This window comes from Papilio machaon, chromosome 24, assembly GCF_912999745.1.
Source record: "Papilio machaon chromosome 24, ilPapMach1.1, whole genome shotgun sequence".
Classification (NCBI taxonomy): Eukaryota; Metazoa; Arthropoda; class Insecta; order Lepidoptera; family Papilionidae; genus Papilio; species Papilio machaon.
Window position 1 is genome coordinate 1,794,317 of NC_060009.1, and position 22,771 is coordinate 1,817,087.

At 34.4% G+C, this 22,771-nt stretch overlaps 1 protein-coding gene across 1 annotated transcript; it reads right to left on the reverse strand.

The window, feature by feature from the left end:
• Window positions 1–7,027: 7,027 nt before the first annotated feature.
• Window positions 7,028–20,905, reverse strand: LOC106716041 (homeobox protein slou). The gene is made up of 3 exons (XM_014509472.2): window positions 20,438–20,905; window positions 8,926–9,248; window positions 7,028–7,341 (listed from the first exon to the last, which is right to left on the reverse strand). Exons 1-3 carry the CDS (start codon window positions 20,733–20,735, stop codon window positions 7,093–7,095), a joined length of 870 nt encoding a protein of 289 aa, XP_014364958.2. The 5' UTR covers window positions 20,736–20,905; the 3' UTR covers window positions 7,028–7,092.
• Window positions 20,906–22,771: the final 1,866 nt, after the last annotated feature.

The window sequence follows — 22,771 nt, forward strand, 5'->3', positions numbered from 1 at the left end:
TGCGGGAGTAATTTAGGTTATTTTTTTAATTATCTACGCTGACGAAGTCGCGGGCGATCACTAGTCTTTGTATAAAGCGAGTTCGGAGCGAGACGCTAGTATAAAATTTCAAGTCTTTTACAAGCACCTAGTTACTCCAAATTACGAATTACAAAATTGAATTTACTCCCTAGTAAGTATTTATAAATACGTCGTATAATATTAATAATGTCGTCCATAGCTAACAGCGTTAAAACCGCACGTTATCAAAGGACTTCAGTGCCCCGTTTAATTTACAGTAGACACGCTTCAAGACTGTTTATATCTCCCTTTAACATAATACCACGGAAAGGGACAGATAATCTTAGCGTAACGTAGGTATGCTTTAGTTAAAGTACAGTTCCACTGAAATTTACAGGTGGTTTAATTTTTTTTATTATTTGTTAATTGACTTAGTTTTATGATAATGATTAAAGCAGGGCCATTTAAGGAATTTTAGCAACTCTGACTATCGCACTCAGAGTCCTTTAGACAGTTCATAGTGTACGCCAATCAATACTGAAGACCTCCACTGACTTCACAGCGGGATTGAGTGTGACAGTTTTTACAATTAATAAATCATGAATCAAGTCTCTGTTCGTGGAACCGACCTTTTAATACTAGACGTGTAAAATTGATGAGCAACAGCGAAGTAACTTGCAAGCGTGTTATGTTTAATTAAATGTAAATTAACCACCATTACTGCCGTCACGGCTGCATGGCTGTACGCCTGCACGCAGACTTTGATCCTGGTGACATGCGGTACACGCATAATTGTGCCTATTTATGTCACCTTTGCTGTAGTGTTAACAAAAAAAATACTAACGTTTCATCCTAATTTGGCTTGATAATGTCACCTAAACGTATTTGTTTAGTTAATTAGGCGTAATGTTTTTTTTTGACATGTAACTAACTCTTATTGTGGGTTTTCTTTGGATAAATACTCGAAAAAAAACATATCGTTCTCTTTGTTTCTCAAAAAAAAGGGAAAATAAAGCCGTTTTTACATACGCCTTTTGACGCCTCAATCTCATGGTTACATGATTTTTGAATGTAACCCTTTAAATGCGGCACCTCCAGGCAGTTCACAGTGTTCATAAATTGTCATGAGAAAAAAATAAGGTTAGGAAGTTTTTTTTTATATCATAAAGTGGCAAACGAGCAAACGGCCACCTGGATTCGCCGCAATAGCGAGGCGACTGTTGCCCATAGACAAACCGCAAAAGCAGATGCGTTACCTACCTTTAATCAACGGAGAAGGGGACGCACAGAAAGAGGATATTTCTCTTTCCTATGCATCCGCTCCTCCGCCAAATCCACTTCCCCTTCTCATCCTTTCCTAATAAGGAAAGGGTGGGAAAGGAAAGAGGACTAAAATTAGGCCTCCGGTACCACACTCATCAGATGAAACGCGGAATTGCTTCCACTTCACGCCTGTCTTCTGTGTGGTCGTGGTATTGCAGCGGTCGGGTCGACCCGCGCCAATTCGTGCACCCAACAAATATTGTTGTTGCGGGATCTACCACTGTAGATTCTTTAAGTAAATTCTTTTTTATCCAGGAATATTTTTTTCCGTACAATGACATTGTAAGTTTCTCTATACAAAGAATATTATACGTAATGCGAAGATCAAATTAAAAACAAAACAGCATCTTTATTTTTTTGACTCAATTACATTCTTATTTACGCGACTTCAATCTTCAAAGCAATTTGTTTGGCAAAAATTATATGCATAAAATGACACGGATAAAGCTATTTCCAAAGTTTACATTACGACAAATTTTTGTAACCCACTTGTTTTATATGAAGTGACGGCTCAATAAATAACTCCAAAAATCATATAATCCTTACTAGTATTATGAATGCGAGAGTAACTATGTCTGTCTGTCTTGTTTTCACGTCAAAACTACTGAAACGATTTAAATGGAATTTGGTACACATATAGTCTAAAACCTGAGAAAGGACATAGGCTACTTTTTAATGCGAAAAAAAGGGTTTTAAGGGGTTGAAAGTGGGGGTGAAAATTTGATTGGAAGTATATTAATTTATACAGTTATAAGGTTGAATCATATTTGTAGGGTGTTAATGTGACATAAATAATAAATAAATATGATATTCAAAGTTTGTAAAAGTTATAACCTTAAGAGTACAAAATAACATTAGGGATAGGGAATATTTTTTCTAAAAATAATTATACTAAGTCATTAAAAATGCTACCCGAAGACAGTATTTCACGCGGACGAAATCGCGGGCACAGCTAGTATTTTATAATTGTTCAGTACGCAGCGGTATTAATAAAATAGCCCCGTACGATTCCAAAGCCCGTCGCTTATTTCTGTCTGACATACGACACTAATCAAAAACGATATAGCTTCGCTCTGGTAGTTTGAATCACGTTTTTTATATTTTGCGAGAACATTTATCGCTCTTTAATGTACTAGACGACAAGGCGTATTGCTATACAGCCAACCGTCACGCGTCATAACCTCACAAAATGTTCGCTTTTATCTTTTATTTTTTAAACGGACATCCGTCAAAGTATAACGACTAGCAAAAGAGTATTAAAAGCGCCAAACAACAGTCTTATACATCAACACTTAAAGCATGTATTGCTTTAAAAGTTATAATTTAATCTTAAGAGCTCATTGTGTCTTCGGTAAAGAACGAAGCGAACGGTGAAGAGATCAGAGAGAGGCGGGCGTCCTTTTGAGCGCTGTCAAAGTCGACGCAGTGGAACAAGCCGGCGTCGACACTAGCGACACATATAACTCATACCATTTGTCACTTTTAATTGCCACTTGTTGGCTGTCGAAAATGTCCGAACAGAAGCGATATATTCAGTTTATTGTGAAATAAACGCGGTAAGGTGTCCCCTGTAGAGGAGACGCCGGTCCGGTATCAATTGAGACATTAGAAGGAGCAGAAAATGTTGTTATTTCGTTCAAAGGACTTATTTATACGTCGTCACTGATAGTGGCTTTGATGTTTGCTTGTCGGGGATTGTGAACGCGCCGGTGTCGACTATAAAACATGTGACGTCCGTCCATTTAGATGTTATAAACAATTTCAAGTCCTTTTTATAAATATTTAGTCGCCTGTGGGTGGATCTGTATAGAAAACATATTACAATATAAAGTGCTATATGTCTTAAACTGTAAAACGTAGATAAAGTAGTCTATTTAGTACGAAAATAAAAATAAACAAAACTAAATTCTTCTTTCATTGTAATACATATTTAAAAATAATGTTTTAATTAAAAATAACGAACGAAAATATAGAACGTATCTTACGTTCAATATAAACACACTAATTTTATACAGTAGCCGGCTCAATCATTAGTAACTTAAGACAAACAAAATGCGAATCTAATGAGGGCATCTCCACCACAATAATAGCTCCGTTTATAACGCAATAAACTAAATATACACGCGGCGAAGCGACGCGTTTCCGAACGGCCGCGGTTTGACATACAATTAAAAATGACAGATGACGCGTCGCCATCTTGTTTTCGCGCGCTCAAAAGGCGCCGGCGGGAACGAGGATGAAAAAACTGGTTGACACATTTTAAGCTAGTTAGCTTGATGGATTCCGGCGATCGCCGCGACACATCAATCAAGAAGTTTTATGGACTCGTTTGTTCAATTATGACATTTTTTTTGCTAGCAGATTGAGGTTAGTTTATGGTGATAAGTAACAGATTTATCTACATAAGGCAGATAGAGATTGTCTAGGTACACGAAGAAATGTCAACAACATAGACATTGACTTTTAAGGGCTTTTATTACCGAGACTGCACTTTTAAAATGTATATTTTCAATCTCATCATTTCGTCAACATTTAATTCAAAAAAATACTTATATTTTCTTTTAATAAAATAAGAAATTCACTTTTTAAAATATTACATAAATACTAATTTTTTTTTATTCAGTCGGTAAACTGGTGAAATTTAGTAGGCCTTTATATACAGTTTAATATTTTTATATACGTCATCAATATTCTACAAATATGACGAGATGTTCAGTGTCTAATAAAACCGCAGCTTCTATTCCAAGCAGTGCTTTGCAATTCACATTAACGTATCAGATCACGCCCATTCCAGATACTAAAATCTGTCCTTATGTCATACGCTGCTAATCTTCTTAGTCGACGATTAAATCTCCGTGCTAATGTTATTTGTAAATGAGAAATAGAAATATACGACATGTCCGACATTAAAGACACTTTACATATATTCATAGACGGAACTTTACGAGCGAAACTATACGCTCAAAAATTTATTTTTTTAATTTATTTATTTAAAAACAACTGCATAGCATCCTTACAGTAAAGTAAAATGATACTACCGGTACAGTTTCGGTTCATTAATTTGACATTTGTGACAGATAGCCGTACTGACGATTACGTGACATTATGTTTTAAATATTTGAAGGAAAGTTGTCGTAATATCCGCTCTATAACTAGTCATATATATATATATATATATATATATATATATATATATATATATATATATATATATATATATATATATACTAGCTGTCGCCCGCGACTCCGTCCGCGCGCAGTTAAAAAATGGGGGGGGGGTTATGAAAAATAGATGTTAGCCGATTCTCAGACCTACTGAATATGCTCACAAAATTTCATGAGAATCGGTCAAGCCGTTTCGGAGGAGTACGGTGACGAAAACTGTGACACGAGAATTTTATACATTACATATGAATCTCTTTGGTCCCTATAAACATATATCTACAATTATGTATGAGCAATAGGAGTGTTAGAACTATGGCTAATAATTTGTTATCTATCCAAATGGATCGATAGAGATCTATCTCTCTGGTTTTAGTCTTTTGTTTTTAGTTATTTATTTTAATTTAATAATAATGTTTAGTTAATTAATTATTTTTCGTCATTTCGGAAAAGTCATTAAGAAGGATTTTATTTCGTTTAGTTTTTGGTCTTAGTAAGTCAAATTTCACATAACTTTGTTCACTCTGCCTCGGAGGTAGGGTATCTTTGGAAGATTCAGTCAGTGTTTAGGTAAAAAATGAAAACAATTATAAACTGTAAACTATTTTAATATCAACATCAAGTTTACAAAGTAAAATCATCTTCGGCCACTCGTATTTACAGCATTGAGCATCAATGTATTATATAATAACTTATATAAATAGACATGGTTGAATAGAGGCTTTTATACAAAGGACTCACCGTCAGTTTCTTAAATCAAAATCTCCGTTTTAAACATATAGTTATCTGTTTTGTCAATGATAATGACAGAGATAACGATATTTTTTATACTTCAATTCTGTTCTCAGTAACCCACGGTTAGTTTTTTTAACATCGAAATTAAATTTTTCCAATTTCAAACCAAATTAATACATATTGCCTGTGACTTTTGACTCAACTGACATTTGTTTTGACACATATTCTCATCTCTTTCAATTATCTTTGAAAAACCAGAGACAACAGTATGTGTTCTCTGTATGATCTGTAGCTTCACACACTTAAGGAATAATTTTAATGTTAAATTATAAATTTGTAAAAGTGTAGTACAATTTTTGGTTTACATATCCTCGGCGAGTCCGCGCAATGGCAATGTCTGTTTTCATTGTATTTATACTAAAGTATTTTACAATATTTAACAATAATTACTAATTATTTACATATAATGAGCATATGCAGGTGTAAATTGAAAGTGAAAAAAAAAATAAAAGCATTTTAAATATGGCAGTAGTCATTTCGTCACGAAACGTCTTCTAAATAAAGATTATTTAACTCTGTAACTAATATGAAAATATTTATTACTAGCTGTCGCCCCCGACTCCGTCCGCGCGCAGTTAAAAAAAAAATGAAAAATAGATGTTGGCCGATTCTCAGACCTACTGAATATGCTCACAAAATTTCATGAGAATCGGTCAAGCCGTTTCGGAGGAGTACGGGAACGAAAACTGTGACACGAGAATTTTATATATTAGATAATCATTTGCATTTAATTAATAAATAAGTATTGATTAAATTGGAATAAAATGTACATAGCAGTTTAACATGTAATTGAACAGAAAATTTTTTTTCAATCAATAAAGAACAGTAATACGAATAAAGAATATCTTTATGCAGTGCAGTAACTGGCCATATAACTAAGCCACTAAACTATTACTTCTTTTTTAAATAAGTAGACAATAATAATTAGGGTAGGCTATTATTAAACCAAACAAGGTTATTAAATGGGATAAGGCCAGAAAAATGACAATGATAGTACAGTAATGAAAATAATAAATAAAAAGCTTACAACATTTAGTTTATAGTTTTCTTATTTACAAATGTTTATCTTTATACAAGTTTTATTTACACTACTAGCGGTTGCCCGCGAATTCGTTAGCGCGGATAAAAAATAGCCTAAGTTACTTGCGCGCAAGTCAGTTAGCTTCCAGTCAAATCGATCCTACCATTTCTGAGATTACCCGGAACAAATGTGGATTTACGGACATAAAGACACTCCAATTTTATTAATTGTATATATAAGTATTATTTGACAGATTAAATATTTTTTTCTAAATATGATTCTGTCCAATGCCAAAAGTTTTTGATGACAAATTTGAATTTACACCAGTTATTAAATATTAAATTATTTTAAGCGGCCGTCTTATGTATATACAATTATTCATGTGGTTATAATTAAGAAATAAATTGAACATAAATATTACCAAATGAAAGAGTAAATTAAATAAATATTTTATACAAGATAATAACTACTTTATTAATTTATAAATTACTTGAAAATAGTAACTTAAAAGAAAATTTAATTAATACCCGTTTTCACTAAAACACATATATTTTAATTAAAGTATTTAGTAAATAACACATACTTATAAAGATACGAGTAGTGAAAACGGACATTATTTTACGCTTAAGTTGATAAAAATGACAGTAAAATAAACTAATCTTATCGTATGTATCACAATCGATTCATAATATCTTAAATAAATTGCACTATTTATAATCCCCACATCACTAAGTCGATAGTCCATTTTCATTCTCTTTGTCTACCCTAGCGTCAGCAGGGCGGGGCCATAATCACGTGTGTGAGTGCCCCAGACTGCCATGAGTGTGATGATGATTGGCAGCTAAGTGATGGAAGTATGGCGCATAGGGCCCAGGCCCCGTGAACGGGTAAGGGACCCCATGGGAGTACAGAAGGCCTCCGGGGTAAGGCCCCGACGGGAAACCTCCCGCGGGCGGCGGCGGAACCGTAGGGCTGTTCACGTCCATCCCAGGGTTCTGTTTTTTCCATTTTGTGCGGCGATTTTGGAACCAGATTTTGACCTGTGGAAAAATTAAAGTTATAATTTACTCAATTTATAAATTTAATCTGAAAAATTTGTCAATCTGTTTTTTTAAAAGATTATATATTAAGATAAATATAAAAGTTGAAAGTTTCTCACTAAAATCTTTATGGATATAAAACGCATAACTATTAGGTCCTTACATATGAAATTGGCGTTTTTCGTACTGGCCACTTTAATCACGAATTTCTCCTCTTTGGTAAGGAATTCCAAATTCAAATTTGTACAGCTATAGACTCATGTATTTGTGGTTCGATGACCGTCATTCATTTGTTTTTTTTCTTCTGTTTTTTTCTGTTTGCGTCACTCATTTTACAAAATGGAAAACTTAAAATATCGCATTATTTACGAGTACGAGTTCCGCCGTGGCACTAGTGCTGCGGAAACGACTCGAAGGGTGAATAATGTGTATGGCGGTCGTGTTGCAAAAGAAAACACAGTTCGTTTTTGGTTCCAACGTTTTCGTTCTGGAAATTTCGATCTGCAGAACAAGCCCCGTGGACGGCCTGAGACTCAAGTTGATAATGAAGAGTTGAAGGCTATTGTGGAAGCGGATCCATCGTAAACCAGGTCCGAGTTAGCTGCAGGCTGCGATGTTAGTGATAAAACTGTTTTAATTCACTTGAAGCAAATTGGGAAGATTAAAAAGCTTGAAAGGTGGGTACCTCACGAATTGACTGAAGCAAACCGGCAAACGCGCGTCGACTGTTGCGTTACATTACTAAACCGGCACAATAATGAAGGTATTTTAAACCGAATCATTACCTGTGATGAAAAATGGGTTCTTTACGATAATCGGAAGCGCTCAGCGCAATTGGATCCTGGCCAGCCAGCCAAATCCTGCCCCAAGCGAAAATTAACCCCACAAAAGTTACTTGTAAGCGTTTGGTGGACTAGTGCCGGTATTGTTCATTACAGTTTTCTCAAATCTGGCCAGACTATTACGGCTGATGTCTATTGTCAGCAATTGCAAACCATGATGGAAAAGCTAGCGGCTAAACAACCTAGGCTGGTCAATCGCTCCACGCCACTGCTGCTTCACGACAACGCTAGACCACACACTGCGCAACAGACGGCTACTAAATTAGAAGAGCTTCAATTGAAAAGTCTAAGACATCCTCCGTACTCCCCGGACCTTGTTCCAACAGATTACCATTTTTTTCGAAATTTGAATAACTTCTTGCAAGGGAAAAAATTCAACTCCCATGGGGCAGTCCAAATCGCCTTCAAAGATTTTATTGATTCCCGTCCGACTGGTTTTTTTAGTATAGGGATCAATGAACTACCTATGAGATGGCAAAAGTGCATAGAAAATAATGGTTCATACTTTGATTCATTAAATATATTATATTAAAAAATATTCGACTTTTTGTTCCTCCCATACAAAACGCCAATTTCATATGTAAGGACCTAATATTTTCTATTCAGCTAAAAATGGAATTTAAGAAAACATGCGCTACATATCTTAATGGTTAAATTGACTAGTTTTTCACTATTTTATCTTTCATTTAATACATCGGATAATCAATATGATAAGACTTTAAAATATTACTAAACTATTTACCTGTGTCTCCGTTAAACTTAAACTCAAAGCAAGATTAAGCCGTTCACACACGGACAGATATCTAGTCGTTTTAAACTTATTTTCCAACGATACTAGCTGCTCGTATGTGAACGCGGTCCTTGCTCTACGAGGCTTTGTACCCCCTTTAGAATCCCTGGAGGATCCTCCCTTTCCCTTCTTGGAACTGGAACTAATGGGACTCTTTGGGTCTCCGTTCTCGTCCAAGTCTGATTGTGTCAAAAGGTCATCATCCATATTGGATGTTTGGTCATCGGTTTCAACATCGTCAGCTTCGATGTCCGAGTTTTGGAGATGGTCTTTGACTGAAACAAAGAAGACATGACTAAATTTCATATTTATCTAGTATGTACAGAGTTTATAAAATTACTTATGGCAAAAATCGATTTTAATCGTTTTCCGATTTATTGTCTGAGCTTTGAACGTTTCCAAATTTAAAATTATTAGTTTTTTTTTTAATTCTACATAGAAGAAGTCGCGGGTAAAAACTACTACGTACAAGAAGATGAAAATTGTCATAAAATAATTTCACAACTTATTTTAGGAAACTTGCCGTTCTACAAACATAAATCTTTCGACAATGTTATTATTTGTTTTCAATAATTCAGAGAAATTTAGTGAATAATAATTTACGTGGGTAGTCGGAACATTTGCGTAAACTTCAAAATTATCTTCCAATGTAACCCTTGTCAGGATTTACGCGCGCAACCAATGCTTATAGTCCAATAAACTTTTCAAACTAATGACTATGGCCAATATGTTTTTAACAACTCCACATATATAAACAAGAAAAGAAAAGAAACTTCGTATAAATTAAACATTTTATAATTTCCTCGTGACCATTATTCTGAAATTTTCATGTTCTCAGATGATATAATAGACGTATCCGCTTCCTACAGTGTCAGTGTTGCCAGTGCGAAATACTTTAAGAACCCGCTATTCATTTTTAATACGGCAACATCGGCGGCGAATGTCCGGAAACATTAAAATATAATTTATGATTATTTCGCGCATAGTAAAATTAGTAAAATACAAATCCTAATGGTAGACAGGACGTATAAATATTGTCTAAATACGTGTTGTGTTTAGCCGCCATTATTAGTTAGGTAAGCGCGAATTGGCGGTAAAATCACTATTAATAAGTGTCAAATCGATATCAAAGAGGTTATGTTGTCATAACATTTAGAACTGGCCGTATAAACATCAGGGAAAGAAATTTGCCATTAATTAAAAATTTATACCATCGTCCATGAGACTGAATTTATAGTCTCTTTTAAGTCCAAATGGTATTAATATTTATCACATTTATTGATATCTTTTAATCGTTTGATCCGCCATTTTCCAAAGCTGCAGATAGGTTTATTTTAAAACTAAAATATGTTTGTAATAAATTAATGTTGATTTCATATAAAAATTTCGCTAAATATTAAGGTTAATTTAAGATTTGACATATGTTTGCGAAATTGTAGGTGTAGTTTGAAATATTAAAAATCAAAACACTACCTTATTAATGCCAGTCAATAACTACTGAACATTTATAAATAACTCTTCAATTAAATCTGAAGGTGTGTAGCAAGCTTAACAATATATTTTGGATCTATCAGTGTGCATCTGTTTTATTGCAAAAATATAGTACTAGCTGTCGCCCACGACTCCGTCCGCGTGGATTAAAAAAAAAAGAACTTGATTAGTAGCCTATATATTCTTCCAGATTGTTTCATCTACGCCAAATTTCATCACATTATTTGATCCGTTGAGCCGTTCCGGAGATACTTCAATACATCCATCCATCCATCTAAACTTTCGCATATATTAGTAAGATATATTAATCGTTGATATTTAATTTCTTTGATGTTAAACAATTTACACTAATGGATATATTAAAAGAAAATATTAGCCATTTTTTTTTTCATGGATATCGAGTAAAGTGGCTAATATTTTAGAATGTGTTGACAATATTTAAACTACGAGTATGTATTAATATCAAAGAATAAATGTTATTCTAATAAATATTAAATTATTTAATCTTCTTTTAATGTCTATCTTTTGATATTATCTTATGAAATGGTGAAATATTTCTGTAAAGCAAATTATTTCTGTATTTACAAATTCCATAAAATTGCATTCCTTTTTGCATAAAATTGATACTATCGGTATCATCTCGTACTTTATACTGAACTACATACAGCGTGTTCTGACTATATACATATACAACGTGTCCCAAAATTTTACAATTAGCCGGTGTATGACCAGGTCGATAACTACATGGGGAAAAATAATAAAAAAATCCGAATCTTTTTTTTCTTAGTTACATTAACATCCTGCACTATCTGATTTGATACTGTGGCTACTAATATGAACATATGCCTGCCTTTTTTTGTATTAGCTATTAATTGCAGTACCATTGGTTCGCCACCCCTGAATTACTAGAACTGAAATTACTCTAATATTTTTAAAAATTTCGACAGCTTAAAACAAGAGTAATTTCATAAGTCTCTAATTATTTTACTCGTTGTCGAAATGTTAGTACAAATTATGTCAACTCTCACAATATCTTTATCAAAACGAGAAAACATTATGTAAAATATACGTCTTTGGAAATTTACAGTAAAAAAAAACACAAATCATTAGTATTTATAAATATTTTAACAGATATTAATAATAACAATTCCATTTTTAGATTAACACGTTGAAGACTATAAATAAAAAATAACCGCAAACAAACTATTTAAGGACGTCCATCGTACCTGATATACGATAAAGACCGTATTTAGTACAGTTTATGGCTTGCTTTACTGAAGCCCTTTCCACACTATCAATTTCACAGTTTAATTTTACTGTTAAACACAAAATATAGATACGAACACAACATCTAAAGACAATTTTATCTATAATGCACTTTAATCGTAAAGTTTTAAAGTTCAAATTAAAATAACTGCGGGAGCTTTCATTAAGAAATAATTATCACAAACAAAAATGAAGCTTATTGTTTCCGAAATTAAGTGTTAATTAGTTTGATGTAAGCATATCAAATTAATTTAGGTACGAAATTGGTCGTCTACGGTTGTAAGAAATTAATAGTACAACTTTAGAAACAGATGTGCTGATATAAATTGCCGTTTTTTATAAATACATGAAACGAAATTAATAATTTTTACAGCAGATAATAAAAAGAAAAGTGTTAATTAACACAAATAAAAACCATTGTTTATTTACTTGACACTTCAGCACTGATCTCTATAAATGACTAGGTCATTGCTTGGAGATGACAGCTTTTGCTTCGTTCTGACTTAAGCGCATCTGTTGATGTTACCGACACTTAACTCTATCCCTATTATTTCTAATTATAACCACCGATATAAACTGCTAGTCCCAATTCCAAATGGCAAAAATCATATAGGCACAAAATACCACGTCTTATAGCCTATCCATTTATAGAGGTCAATGCACTTCGTGGCAGAAAAAGAATGACATCAAATCAAACGTCAAAATCGATACAGCCGTTAAAGCTACAGGTCACAATAGAATTACCATTCATATTAATAAACTATATAAATAAAAATATACTGATTCACATAATAATAGTGACACATGGTCGCTTTACTAAAAAATACGACCTCATTATTACCATTTTTTTACCAACTTACATACATATATGTATTTTGAAGTATTTCCCCGATCGGTGTACCTACTGTGAATTTTTCCCCATTGGGTTTATTGATTTTATGAACTCACTTGTCTTTCAGTAATGACAGACTTTCATTTGTTCCTATCGTTCAGCTACTAATCTATCAACGAATAAAGAATCAATCAGTAAAGCAGTAACAGCGCTTCAGAAGGCGCTTCTCTATTTGCTATGACAATTAGTACGGCATGCATACCCATTACGGCACCAACATAAATACTTTCACACTCGCTGACAAAAGAAGCAAATTGCTCATTCGTTGACAACCCTATAGCCCAATGTTTTAATATGGTTATTGACAACCAAATACTCTAGTAGTTATTTATTTTTTATTGAAATCTGTTTGATTTCTTAATCTTAAAAACTCAATACAAACAATTTTGGTATCCCAAAAATACTAAATACAATTTAAAGTTCACAAAATGTCCTCGTAAAGTAACCACTTTCGACCGCAACGTGGTAAAGTTGTGAGCTTCTGTAAGCTGTGCGGATTTGTGCCGGCGACGCCGAAAGCCTCCTGCTAGTCTGGTAACTTGGGAACGAGATATCCGGAAAAAGGTTTTTTTTACTTAGTACAATTTACATATTTATGTTTAGATAGAAAAACTTTACAGGCTAAAACATTTTTTAATAGTTAAATGATTAATTAATTAATTATTTAATAAACACAATAAGAAGAGAATATAATATTGTAGACTACGGTAACATAAAGGTAACATAAAACATAAAGTTATTTATTCATGTTTTTTTTTTTTTTTATAAGAGAAGGGGGCAAACGAGCAGCGGGAACACCAAGGTGTTCATCGACGCCCATGGACATCTGCAATACCAGAGGAATCGCAAATGCGTTGCCGGCCTTTGAGATGGTGATAAGACTATATGTATGAAAGTGTAATAAGACGTTATAATAAAAAGTCTATGATTCTGAAAATGTGTTCAAGATCTTTTCAGTTTTCTATTTATGAACGAACGCTGAACAGTTTAAAATAACAAAAGAAAGTCGTATTCGTTCAGTAAATTTTTAATGATCAATTTCAATCATTATCAAGACTAAGAATATTAGTATGTAATATACTTAATTTGCATCAAAGTAATAATTCCTTACGTCACCGTATAATAAATCTTAACTCCTTCCAGACGTCTCCGACCGCAGCGCTCTCATATTCCGACGCACCCGAATCCAGCGAGGAAAGGCACTTGTAATTGAGAGGGCTTTATTAATTACAAACTTGGACCGCAACCCCTTACCCACACCCCTACACACCCCACGCCGAATCCTCGAACAATTATGATCTTTAAGTTCTGTTTGTTAAGGTTAAAAATCCTAAGTGTGCACTTCATTAACCCAAATTCAACCTTATCTCGGGGCGTATTCCACTCCGGGAGGGTCGAGTGCTTTGTTGACCGTTTTGAATGCATTTTCGACTTTAAGCCAATAAAATTAGGATTCATTTTGGTGTGGCAATATTATATAAGCATACTGAAACCATCAATTTGTTAAATGAAGAAAATGGAGAGGAGTAATTTGGTAAGGATTGGCCGGATCGCTGCGCCCGTCGAATGGGTTCATGTTCTCAGTTCTGTTAAGAGGTATTTGAACGTTTAAACTTAATTCCTTAGTGGATATGTTGTCTTCAAAATCTGATATCCATTAGCTAATTATGCTGTCACTGTTTGCAATCCTATAGACTCTAATGACTTTATTTTTATCTGTGGAACTATCTTAAGTAACAATCCTAGATGGATATACAATTATCACGTAGGTGTCCGTTAAAAGATCTATATAACAAAGAAATCTAGACAAAGTAAGGGGCCTAACAAATAATCGTTACTTATAAGTGACTAATCAAATATCAATAAAAAAATTTAGATAAGCAATTAGAAATTGTAGTCAAGTGATAGATTCGCCAAATTAAATACAATTTTTAATTAACTTTAAAACCGAAAAAATATAATAAAGAAAGTAAAACATTTAATAGAAAGGAGGTTAAAAACTCATTTATATTCGGAATACCGCGGTGTTATCACGTCATTTCAGGTTGATAATTAAAAAGTCAGGCGAGCAGTGTTGCCAACATTAAGCCCCTCGTTAACACGCGCCGTACTGAAGGCTTTTAAACACCCTTTCGATTTAAAGGAAACTCTCAAAGTATTCGTTTTACACGGTGTAAATTATAACAAAGACAACAGTGACTTATACATTTTAATAATACTTCTAGTCCAATTTCTTAATATTTATCAGGAAAAAACTGAAATCCGTACAATGTTGAACTTAAAAATTGACACATTAGCTTGAGTAACAATGTCTTTATGTGTCCGACGGCAGATTATAAACGGATATATTATTTTCAACGCTCAATTCATTTAAAAGAAACCGTGTAAAAAATACTTAAAAATCTCTCATCCTAAAGCATTGTTTTTATTAAACAGTTTCTTCTTGAGGTGCCTTGGTAGCCTTGATTTCTTCTTATGACCAACACTCCTATTGTCGGTGGCTTTCCCGGAGGTTCTGCGACAAGTCCACCAAAAACGAGAACTTTTACAGACCCACAAGATGTTAAACCGTCAATAGTAAAACGTTCATTATTTTGTTAAAATATTTAAATACTTTATGAAGAAGGATTTTAGTTATAGAAGTATTCTTTCTTGAACAAAAAAGTAAAAAAGAACCATTTAAAAAATAAGTATCCTTCCCCAGTCGGGGTTAAAGGGCCGCATAATAAGCCGGTTCAGACCTTAAACTGGGAAAATTTATGGCCCCTTGACCCTCGCGACGCCTTACTCACCTTTTATTTTTATTTGAGTGAGCAAGGAACAAATCTTAGTGCAAAAGGGATAATAAAATAATCGTTAGATTCGTTTAGACGACTCTAATTTCACGGATTGTTGCGCAAAGGGACGCTGGCTTAGGGTCGCATCCGACCCATTCTAACGCGGTCCAAACAAGCGGCTATCCCTGTCGCACGACGACCAATCGTGGCACGCGTTCGCTCCGTGTTCTTATTTTGAGTGTTTGCGGGTTTTGTATAACGACATTTTGTCGTAGTAGGACTTCTTTAAGGTAAAAATTAGGAATGATCTTTGTTTACGGATATAGTTTTTCTTTTGTTGAAAATGGTCAATTCGTTAAGTGCTCTCTTTTGATTTTATTTCACGTTAGCTATAAATATAGAAATCGCTTGAACATCATTATTACGTTACATTCTTGTTACAATTGTTGCCACTTTACAATGTAGTATAAAAAAATGAATTCTCTTTGAAAATAACAGAAATAACAATGTTTTTATCAGGTGCAACGCCAAAGGAAATTTCCGGCTACGAACCCTTAGTTAATATGATCATTTCTAACGTACATAGACATAACTCATAGTTCCAGCATCAAATATCGGTAGATATAATATTTCAGTTATCTAACATCTTAATGGCAGTAGAGGTGCTGTTATCTTAAATCTTTCTATCTCATTGATACTTTTATTACCAACATAAAATATATACGAAATCTTAGAGTCAGTTGTTTCGCAAATATTCAACACAATTCCAAAGGTTTCTTGTAAATTTTCAAGTAGCATATTTATTGAGCTCTCACAATATGACGGCGTATAATCTTACTAATATTATAAACTAGCTTTTACCCGCGACTCCGTCCGCGCGGAATAAAAAAAAAAAAAGAAAACGGGGTAAAAATTATCCCATGTCCGTTTCCTGGTTCTAAGCTACCTGCCCAGCAATTTTCAATCAAATCGATTCAGCCATTCTTGAGTTATAAATAGTGTAACTACTTTCTTTATTATATATATATATATAGATGCTAATGTTTAGATGGATGGATGGATATTACAAGGTATCTCCAGAACGGCTGCATGGATGACGCTGAAATTTGGCATAGATGTGTAGACCATAGCCTAGAAGAACACATAGGCTACAAAGTTTTTTTTTTAATTCCGCGCGGACGAAGTCGCCGACGACAACAACAAATCAAATAAAAATCCACATTGAAAAAAGTATTACTTTTGTGAAGTATAAATTCAATTATAAGATTTTAAATAAAACAATATTTCTTGATTCACCTTCCGGTTGCCGTTTAGAATATGGCTGATACCTCAAAATTCATGAAAAAATTCAATTTCACAGAAAATTTCCCTCACAAATCATTAAATTATATTATAACTCTAATTTAGAGATTATATCGAACACATCGATAAAACTTTTATTCCTGTTTATTAGCAACAATTTTTGTTAATAAAACACAATGCAGACAATCGAACCATATATACCTAATGTTATGGACGGACAAAGTTATTTGACCCGATTGACATTAGTTCTAACATTTCACTAGTGCCCCCTTTCAATATCAAAAAATTGTCACAAGATCTTTGCCGTACTGTAGCTATTTTGTTATGTTTTCCCTTTATATCACAGGTCAACATAAGCTTGTCACGTTAAAATTTATCCTAACATTTTTTTTAATGAATAACAATAAGTTTTCACTGACAAAACACAAACAAAAACATATTGCTATCTTCCTTTTATACAAAGCGAATGACAGTGTGCGAAATGTCAATTTCAACTTTATATAGGCATGCCTACAGCGGACAGTAACAGTAAAGTCTTTGAACAAATATTAGTATTAAAGTATATAAATTAATAAATATTTTAACGCATAATTAAAAGTTTAATACACCATAAAATGGGTAGGTATAAATCAATTTGCGCGTTTGCTAGTGGCAGCTGTCGTGTTGACAGTTTAGTTGGTTCCGGACGCGGCGGACATCGGCCGACGGACGGGAAAAAATATAAATCAGGTCTTTATTGACAGTAATGTTGATACGCAAAACTAAGGTGTTTTATCGCAGACATTACGACAGGGGTATTGGACCAATGGTACGGCTTCGCAATATTTCAGGACACTGAAAATTCTATACGCGCAAAGAAAAAATTGTGAAGTAGTTACATGAGGAGCAAAGACCAGTGTTCCCTACATGTATGTTCCTAACAAAGTCAAAATTATTTGTTGGCACGTCTATAACATAGTTAAACCTTTCTTCAAAAAAAGTTACGTTGAGGCGTAAAAGTTCGAAGTTATTTTTAAGTTTAAATTTTACAAAACACAATTTTTTTAATACCTAGGCGGGCTTTAAACAATTGAATGAAAAACCTACCTACAAATCTAATACTTACTCGTAGAAAGGCTTAATCAATCGATTAAGAAAAATCTTAAAAGAATAAACTGGAAAATTTTCCAAAAGTTCTCAAGAAGTCTTTGATATAAAAAATATCAATTTGTAGAAATCAGTTAAAGAAGCAAATTGAAAAATATTAATTAAAATTAAAAATGTTTTATATTTCACCAATATCATCATCATCATCATCACCCTGGCCTTATCCCAGTCACGTGATGTCAGCGTACAAGGTTCTATAATCATTAATGTCTTGTCTTAATATTTTTCAGCCCCGACTGCATATCGCCAACCAAATTAAACGTGTATGAAGGATTTAAATAATTATTAAATTATCATCAACAATTACGTAATCAAATAGCTTTATAATTGATTGAAAATAATAAACATGTCGCTTATTATAAAAGCCGTTGACGGTTTAGAATAAAAACGGACGGAACAAACATTTCAATCGACACAACCATAATTGTGTTTTAAACACGCCTTCACTAGTTCCGGATATTCTATTGTAATAAAAACGTTTACTTTTCGTCACGTAGTTAATTGAGACTTCTAAAAGATTGTCAATATACGAAACATGTTTCCGATATGTGTAAACTTTAACTACAAAGGAATAAAGACTAAATTTGTTTAAACTACTACGGCCTTGTAATTGTAATGTAACTGTCACGTATTCTATCAAAAACACAATCTTTGAATAATCTTACTTCTTATTAATATTATAAATGCAAATTTTTAGATGTCTGGATGTATGGATGTTTGTAAGAAGGTATTTGCAGAACGACTCAACGGATCTTGATGAAATTTGGCACTGATGTAGAACATAGTCTGGAAGAACACATAGTTAAGTCACACAATATTTAGTTTTTTTATTAATTCCGCGCGGACGGAGTCGCGTCCGACAGCTAGTCAAATATAAAACTTAATAATGTATTTACACTTCACTAAGTGCATTTAAAAAATCAATCTGTTAGTAATAAGAATAGCTTTGCTTTTTTACTAGCTTTTGCACGCAACTTCGACCGCGCCTTATTTAAAAAAAAATTTGTAAGTAGCCTACGTGTTCTTCCAAACTATGTTCTACATCTATGCAAAATCTCATCGAGATCCGTTGAGTCGTTCTGGAGATACCTTCAAAAAAACATACATCCAAACATTCGCTTTCATTATATTAGTAAGATGTACTACGATTTAATTTATAAACTAGCAAAAGCGGCAAAATGACTAGAAGCGCTCTTTTGGGGGGTTCAAGCCCTTGTCATAATCTGTACAATATAATTTTAAAATATAAATATATTTACTTTAATGTCTACATTATTTACTTACTTAGTATAATATTAATAATATACATACCTATATCTTATTGGTTTTATAATTTTCTAACTGATGGCGTTAGAAAAGCTTCTACATTTTTAACAATAAAATGCGATAAATAACATATCTATGTATACGCCTACTAGCTGTCGCCCGCGACTCCGTCCGAGCGCAGTTAAAAAAAACCTTAATAGGGATATGAAAAATAGATGTTGGCCGATTCTCAGACCTACTCAATATGCTCACAAAATTTAATGAGAATCGGTCAAGCCGTTTCGGAGGAGTTCAAGTTCGAACCCCGTGACACGAGAATTTTATATATTAGATATAATAGAATTCGAGTGTCGGTTTATAATGTCAAAAACAATGTATAATGTACGAAACACATGATGTATTTGAGTTGTTAATAACGAACAACTTGTTAAAATTATTGTCTATCTGCCCGCAAGCCGCGTTTGTTCCGGTCCCTAATTCTCTTAAGAATTCTTTACGTTACTCTACTATTATTTATTTATAAATCTAAAATGCTTTTGTGTTTACAAAAGATGTACGTGAACTTGTGAACGTATGTATGTGAACTTAAAAATTATTATATGAAATATACTGCCGCTTTGAATCACCAGATCGACCTCATCTATTGGAGTGAATAATGTTTTGAAAGACCAATACAGGACGATTATCAAGACAAGAACTTGAAGTTATGTTATAATTACAATGTTTTATAATTAATTTTAATTTTTGGTGTATTTTTGGAAGTATATTAATTTCGAATTATTTTGCTTATATTTAATCTTAAGAAATTCTTACCAAGTAGGGTTGGCGACAGTCAAGCGGCCGGCCGTAAAAACTTAAGCCAAAACTTTAAGGTTCATAAAACCTTGTGTGCCGACCCCACGTGAGTGGGAAAAGGCCAGGGAGATGATGATGTAACTTAAAAATAATTGTTGTAGCTAAATGAAATAAGAATAAATGAAAATTGGCAAAGCTTTCATTTGCAGAAATGAGTGTCGGTCGAAATTGACATAGAACCTAACAATAAAGAATGAAGATTTTGCGAAAATACGCGTGAAATATACGCTAGAGGTGTGGAGAGGTTCCTGCATGAAATGTTCCTTTTGGTGAGTACTTTGGTGTTAATCTAGTTAATTAACATGGTTCAAGAAAAGAAGAAGTTCACCATTCGTCTGTTAGTTTTTATATGATATTTTCGTTTGGTGCTACTATTCCTTAAGGACATTTTATTTCAGAAGACTAGATCAAGATCTAGATTCAAGCTTACAAGCAAAAGTTAGAATAAAATTGTTAAGGTATAACTTACCAGAATCGCTGTCGTCTCTATCATAATGCGGTCTCCAATAGTGATCATCATATCTAAGAGGGACATCTGACCGGCCCGTGAACTTGTTGGGATCTAGAATGTTCTCCACGGAGAAAGCTATCGCCGGCCGGTCTGGGGGTCGCGTCAGTCCCAGCCGCCTCGTCAGGTCCACCGGTGCGGCCTCTTCCACCCCGACCACGTCTACCTCTCCGTTGGCCTCGGCCTCTGCTTCTGCCTCCGCCGCCGCCTCATCTTCGCGTCTATCATCCGAGCCTCGTGCCATCGCGAGCATCGTCATAGCAACGTCTATGTTAATCTTAACGCTAACATCGGGAAACTTTCCTTCTTTCGATTTAATCGTCGCGTCACTTAACACTTCACCTTAACGTCTTCGAGTCTCTTATGATAACATGTTAGGTTAGAGAGAATGAGTGTGTGGGTTGTACCGGGTGAGTACGCGCGGCACTGTAATCCGTTCACGCAGGCGCAGCAGCGTCCATCTACATCTAACATCCGACCGTCACCACTGGACGACGACTGAAAAGGGATCCGGGAAATCAGGCGGGACCCGTGTGGGGGGTGGGCCGGGTCTAGTAGTGGGGCAGATCGAGAGTCGCAGATTGGCTCCGCGCGATAGGGCGTTCCCCGGTCGGGAGGCGAGTAATCGAGCAATAAGGTTTAAACAATTTCGTTTAATACGTTGAATTATGTAAGAGAGCGGCGGGCGAGTAATCGCGCACGAGCGATAAGGCCATTTGCGCTACTTCGTTACGTATTAATGGGGCAGGAAATTGACTTATGAATATTAGAGGTCGCCGCGAACGGAAGCGACCAAAGCGGCCCCGAGCGGCCCGCGCGCTTTCCTAGTTAAGCGCTGGAACAATGATGTTTATTGAGTTTAGAACTTAATAGGTCGACGGCGGTGCGCGGGCGGGATGGCCGCCATTAGCCTGTTTGGTGTTGCCAGTTTACGATAAAATATTTGTTTTTCAGCTGACCGCTCTGTTTGTAAGCGCTGTGTCATTTCGCAAAACTATTAAATGATCCTGGCGGGCAATTATCACCAATTTATCCAACCGATGAAAGTTTATTGGCTAGGATAGTCATAATAAAACAAAAATATTTTTGCAATTTTGTCAATAATCTTTAATCTTTCTTAAGTATTTAAAAGGCTTTTAGTATTTTTGAATATTTACACAACAATGGACTCATTTAAGTTTGACGATTTTTTGTACGAGTATTTGATAACTATGTAAACTGTAGACTTGGGATAACAAAAATACTATTTAAGACTTGCTGTTACCCGTGGCTTTGAGCACAAATAGAAAGAAGCCTATACCTACTATGCTTGCGTGTATCATCTTCCCGTTAAAGTCCCTTCAAAATCGTTCATCGTAGGGTAGGGCGGGGTTAGTTGAGCAATTTTTCACTTGAGCGGATGTAGCTCCTCAATGATAAGTCTCAGTGAGTTGTTATACGGCTTGATGGATTAGTAATTTATCCCTTAACAAAAGTGTCCATAGTATTTTTTTGTAGCAAATCGAATTTAATAGCTACAGCTGTTTAAATGCGGAAAGTCAAGTATGCTCAATTTACCCCATAGGTGAGGTAAGTTGAGCAAGGGTATGGGGCAAGTTGAGCAGTAAGTATGTCTAACCAAACTATGAGCTCAATGTTGACTAGAGATGAAGTAAAATATGTGTTTGACAATCAACTCTTTATTAATAGTCTTTTAGTGACAGAACAACAAAAACTTAAAATAATTTTCTTTGGATAATTAACAGAAAATAGAATAAACAAAACATCAACGAATCAAGACTAACTTCAGGATTAAATTCAGTATTTTTGTTTAAAATCAGACTTAGATATCTTAAAAAAAAATAATAAGATTTTAGCAACTTAATAAGTATGTTAGTATTACAGCTTTCCTTTCTTCTGTTAGTCTTATCTGATCCTCTAGAGCCAGCCTTTGAGTATGGTCGTACAATTTCCGGGGAAAATACTGGTTGGTACAAGGTCGTCTCGTTTTTTATTTGTTGCTTGGACAAGCTTCGGGTTCAGCTTGACTGGTTGAGGCACAGGGAGTGGGATTAGGATCAGTACTGGACACCACAGCTTGCTCTGAATGATCTTTTTCCGACTCAATAGTTTCTGGTTCAGAACGATCGATTACAAATGATGGAGAAAACTCATCCTCAACAAAAATGTTTGCATTATACGGGAAAACGCCTGTCTTTTGAAAACCGTTAACAATATTTATACTTGTTTGAACAGACGACAACGAATCAGCCACTATTTATGGTATATCATAAATAGTGAGGGTTTTCCCCAGGT

Excerpts from the sequence above, each read along its gene's own strand:
- LOC106716041 (XM_014509472.2), bottom strand. The coding sequence starts at position 20,735 with ATGACGATGCTCGCGATGGCACGAGGCTCGGATGATAGACGCGAAGAT. Across the intron at positions 9,249-20,437 it reads TAGAGACGACAGCGATTCTG|TCAAAGACCATCTCCAAAAC; the intron begins GTAAGTTATACC and ends TCTTTGTTTCAG. Across the intron at positions 7,342-8,925 it reads TAAGTTTAACGGAGACACAG|GTCAAAATCTGGTTCCAAAA; the intron begins GTAAATAGTTTA and ends ATTTTTCCACAG.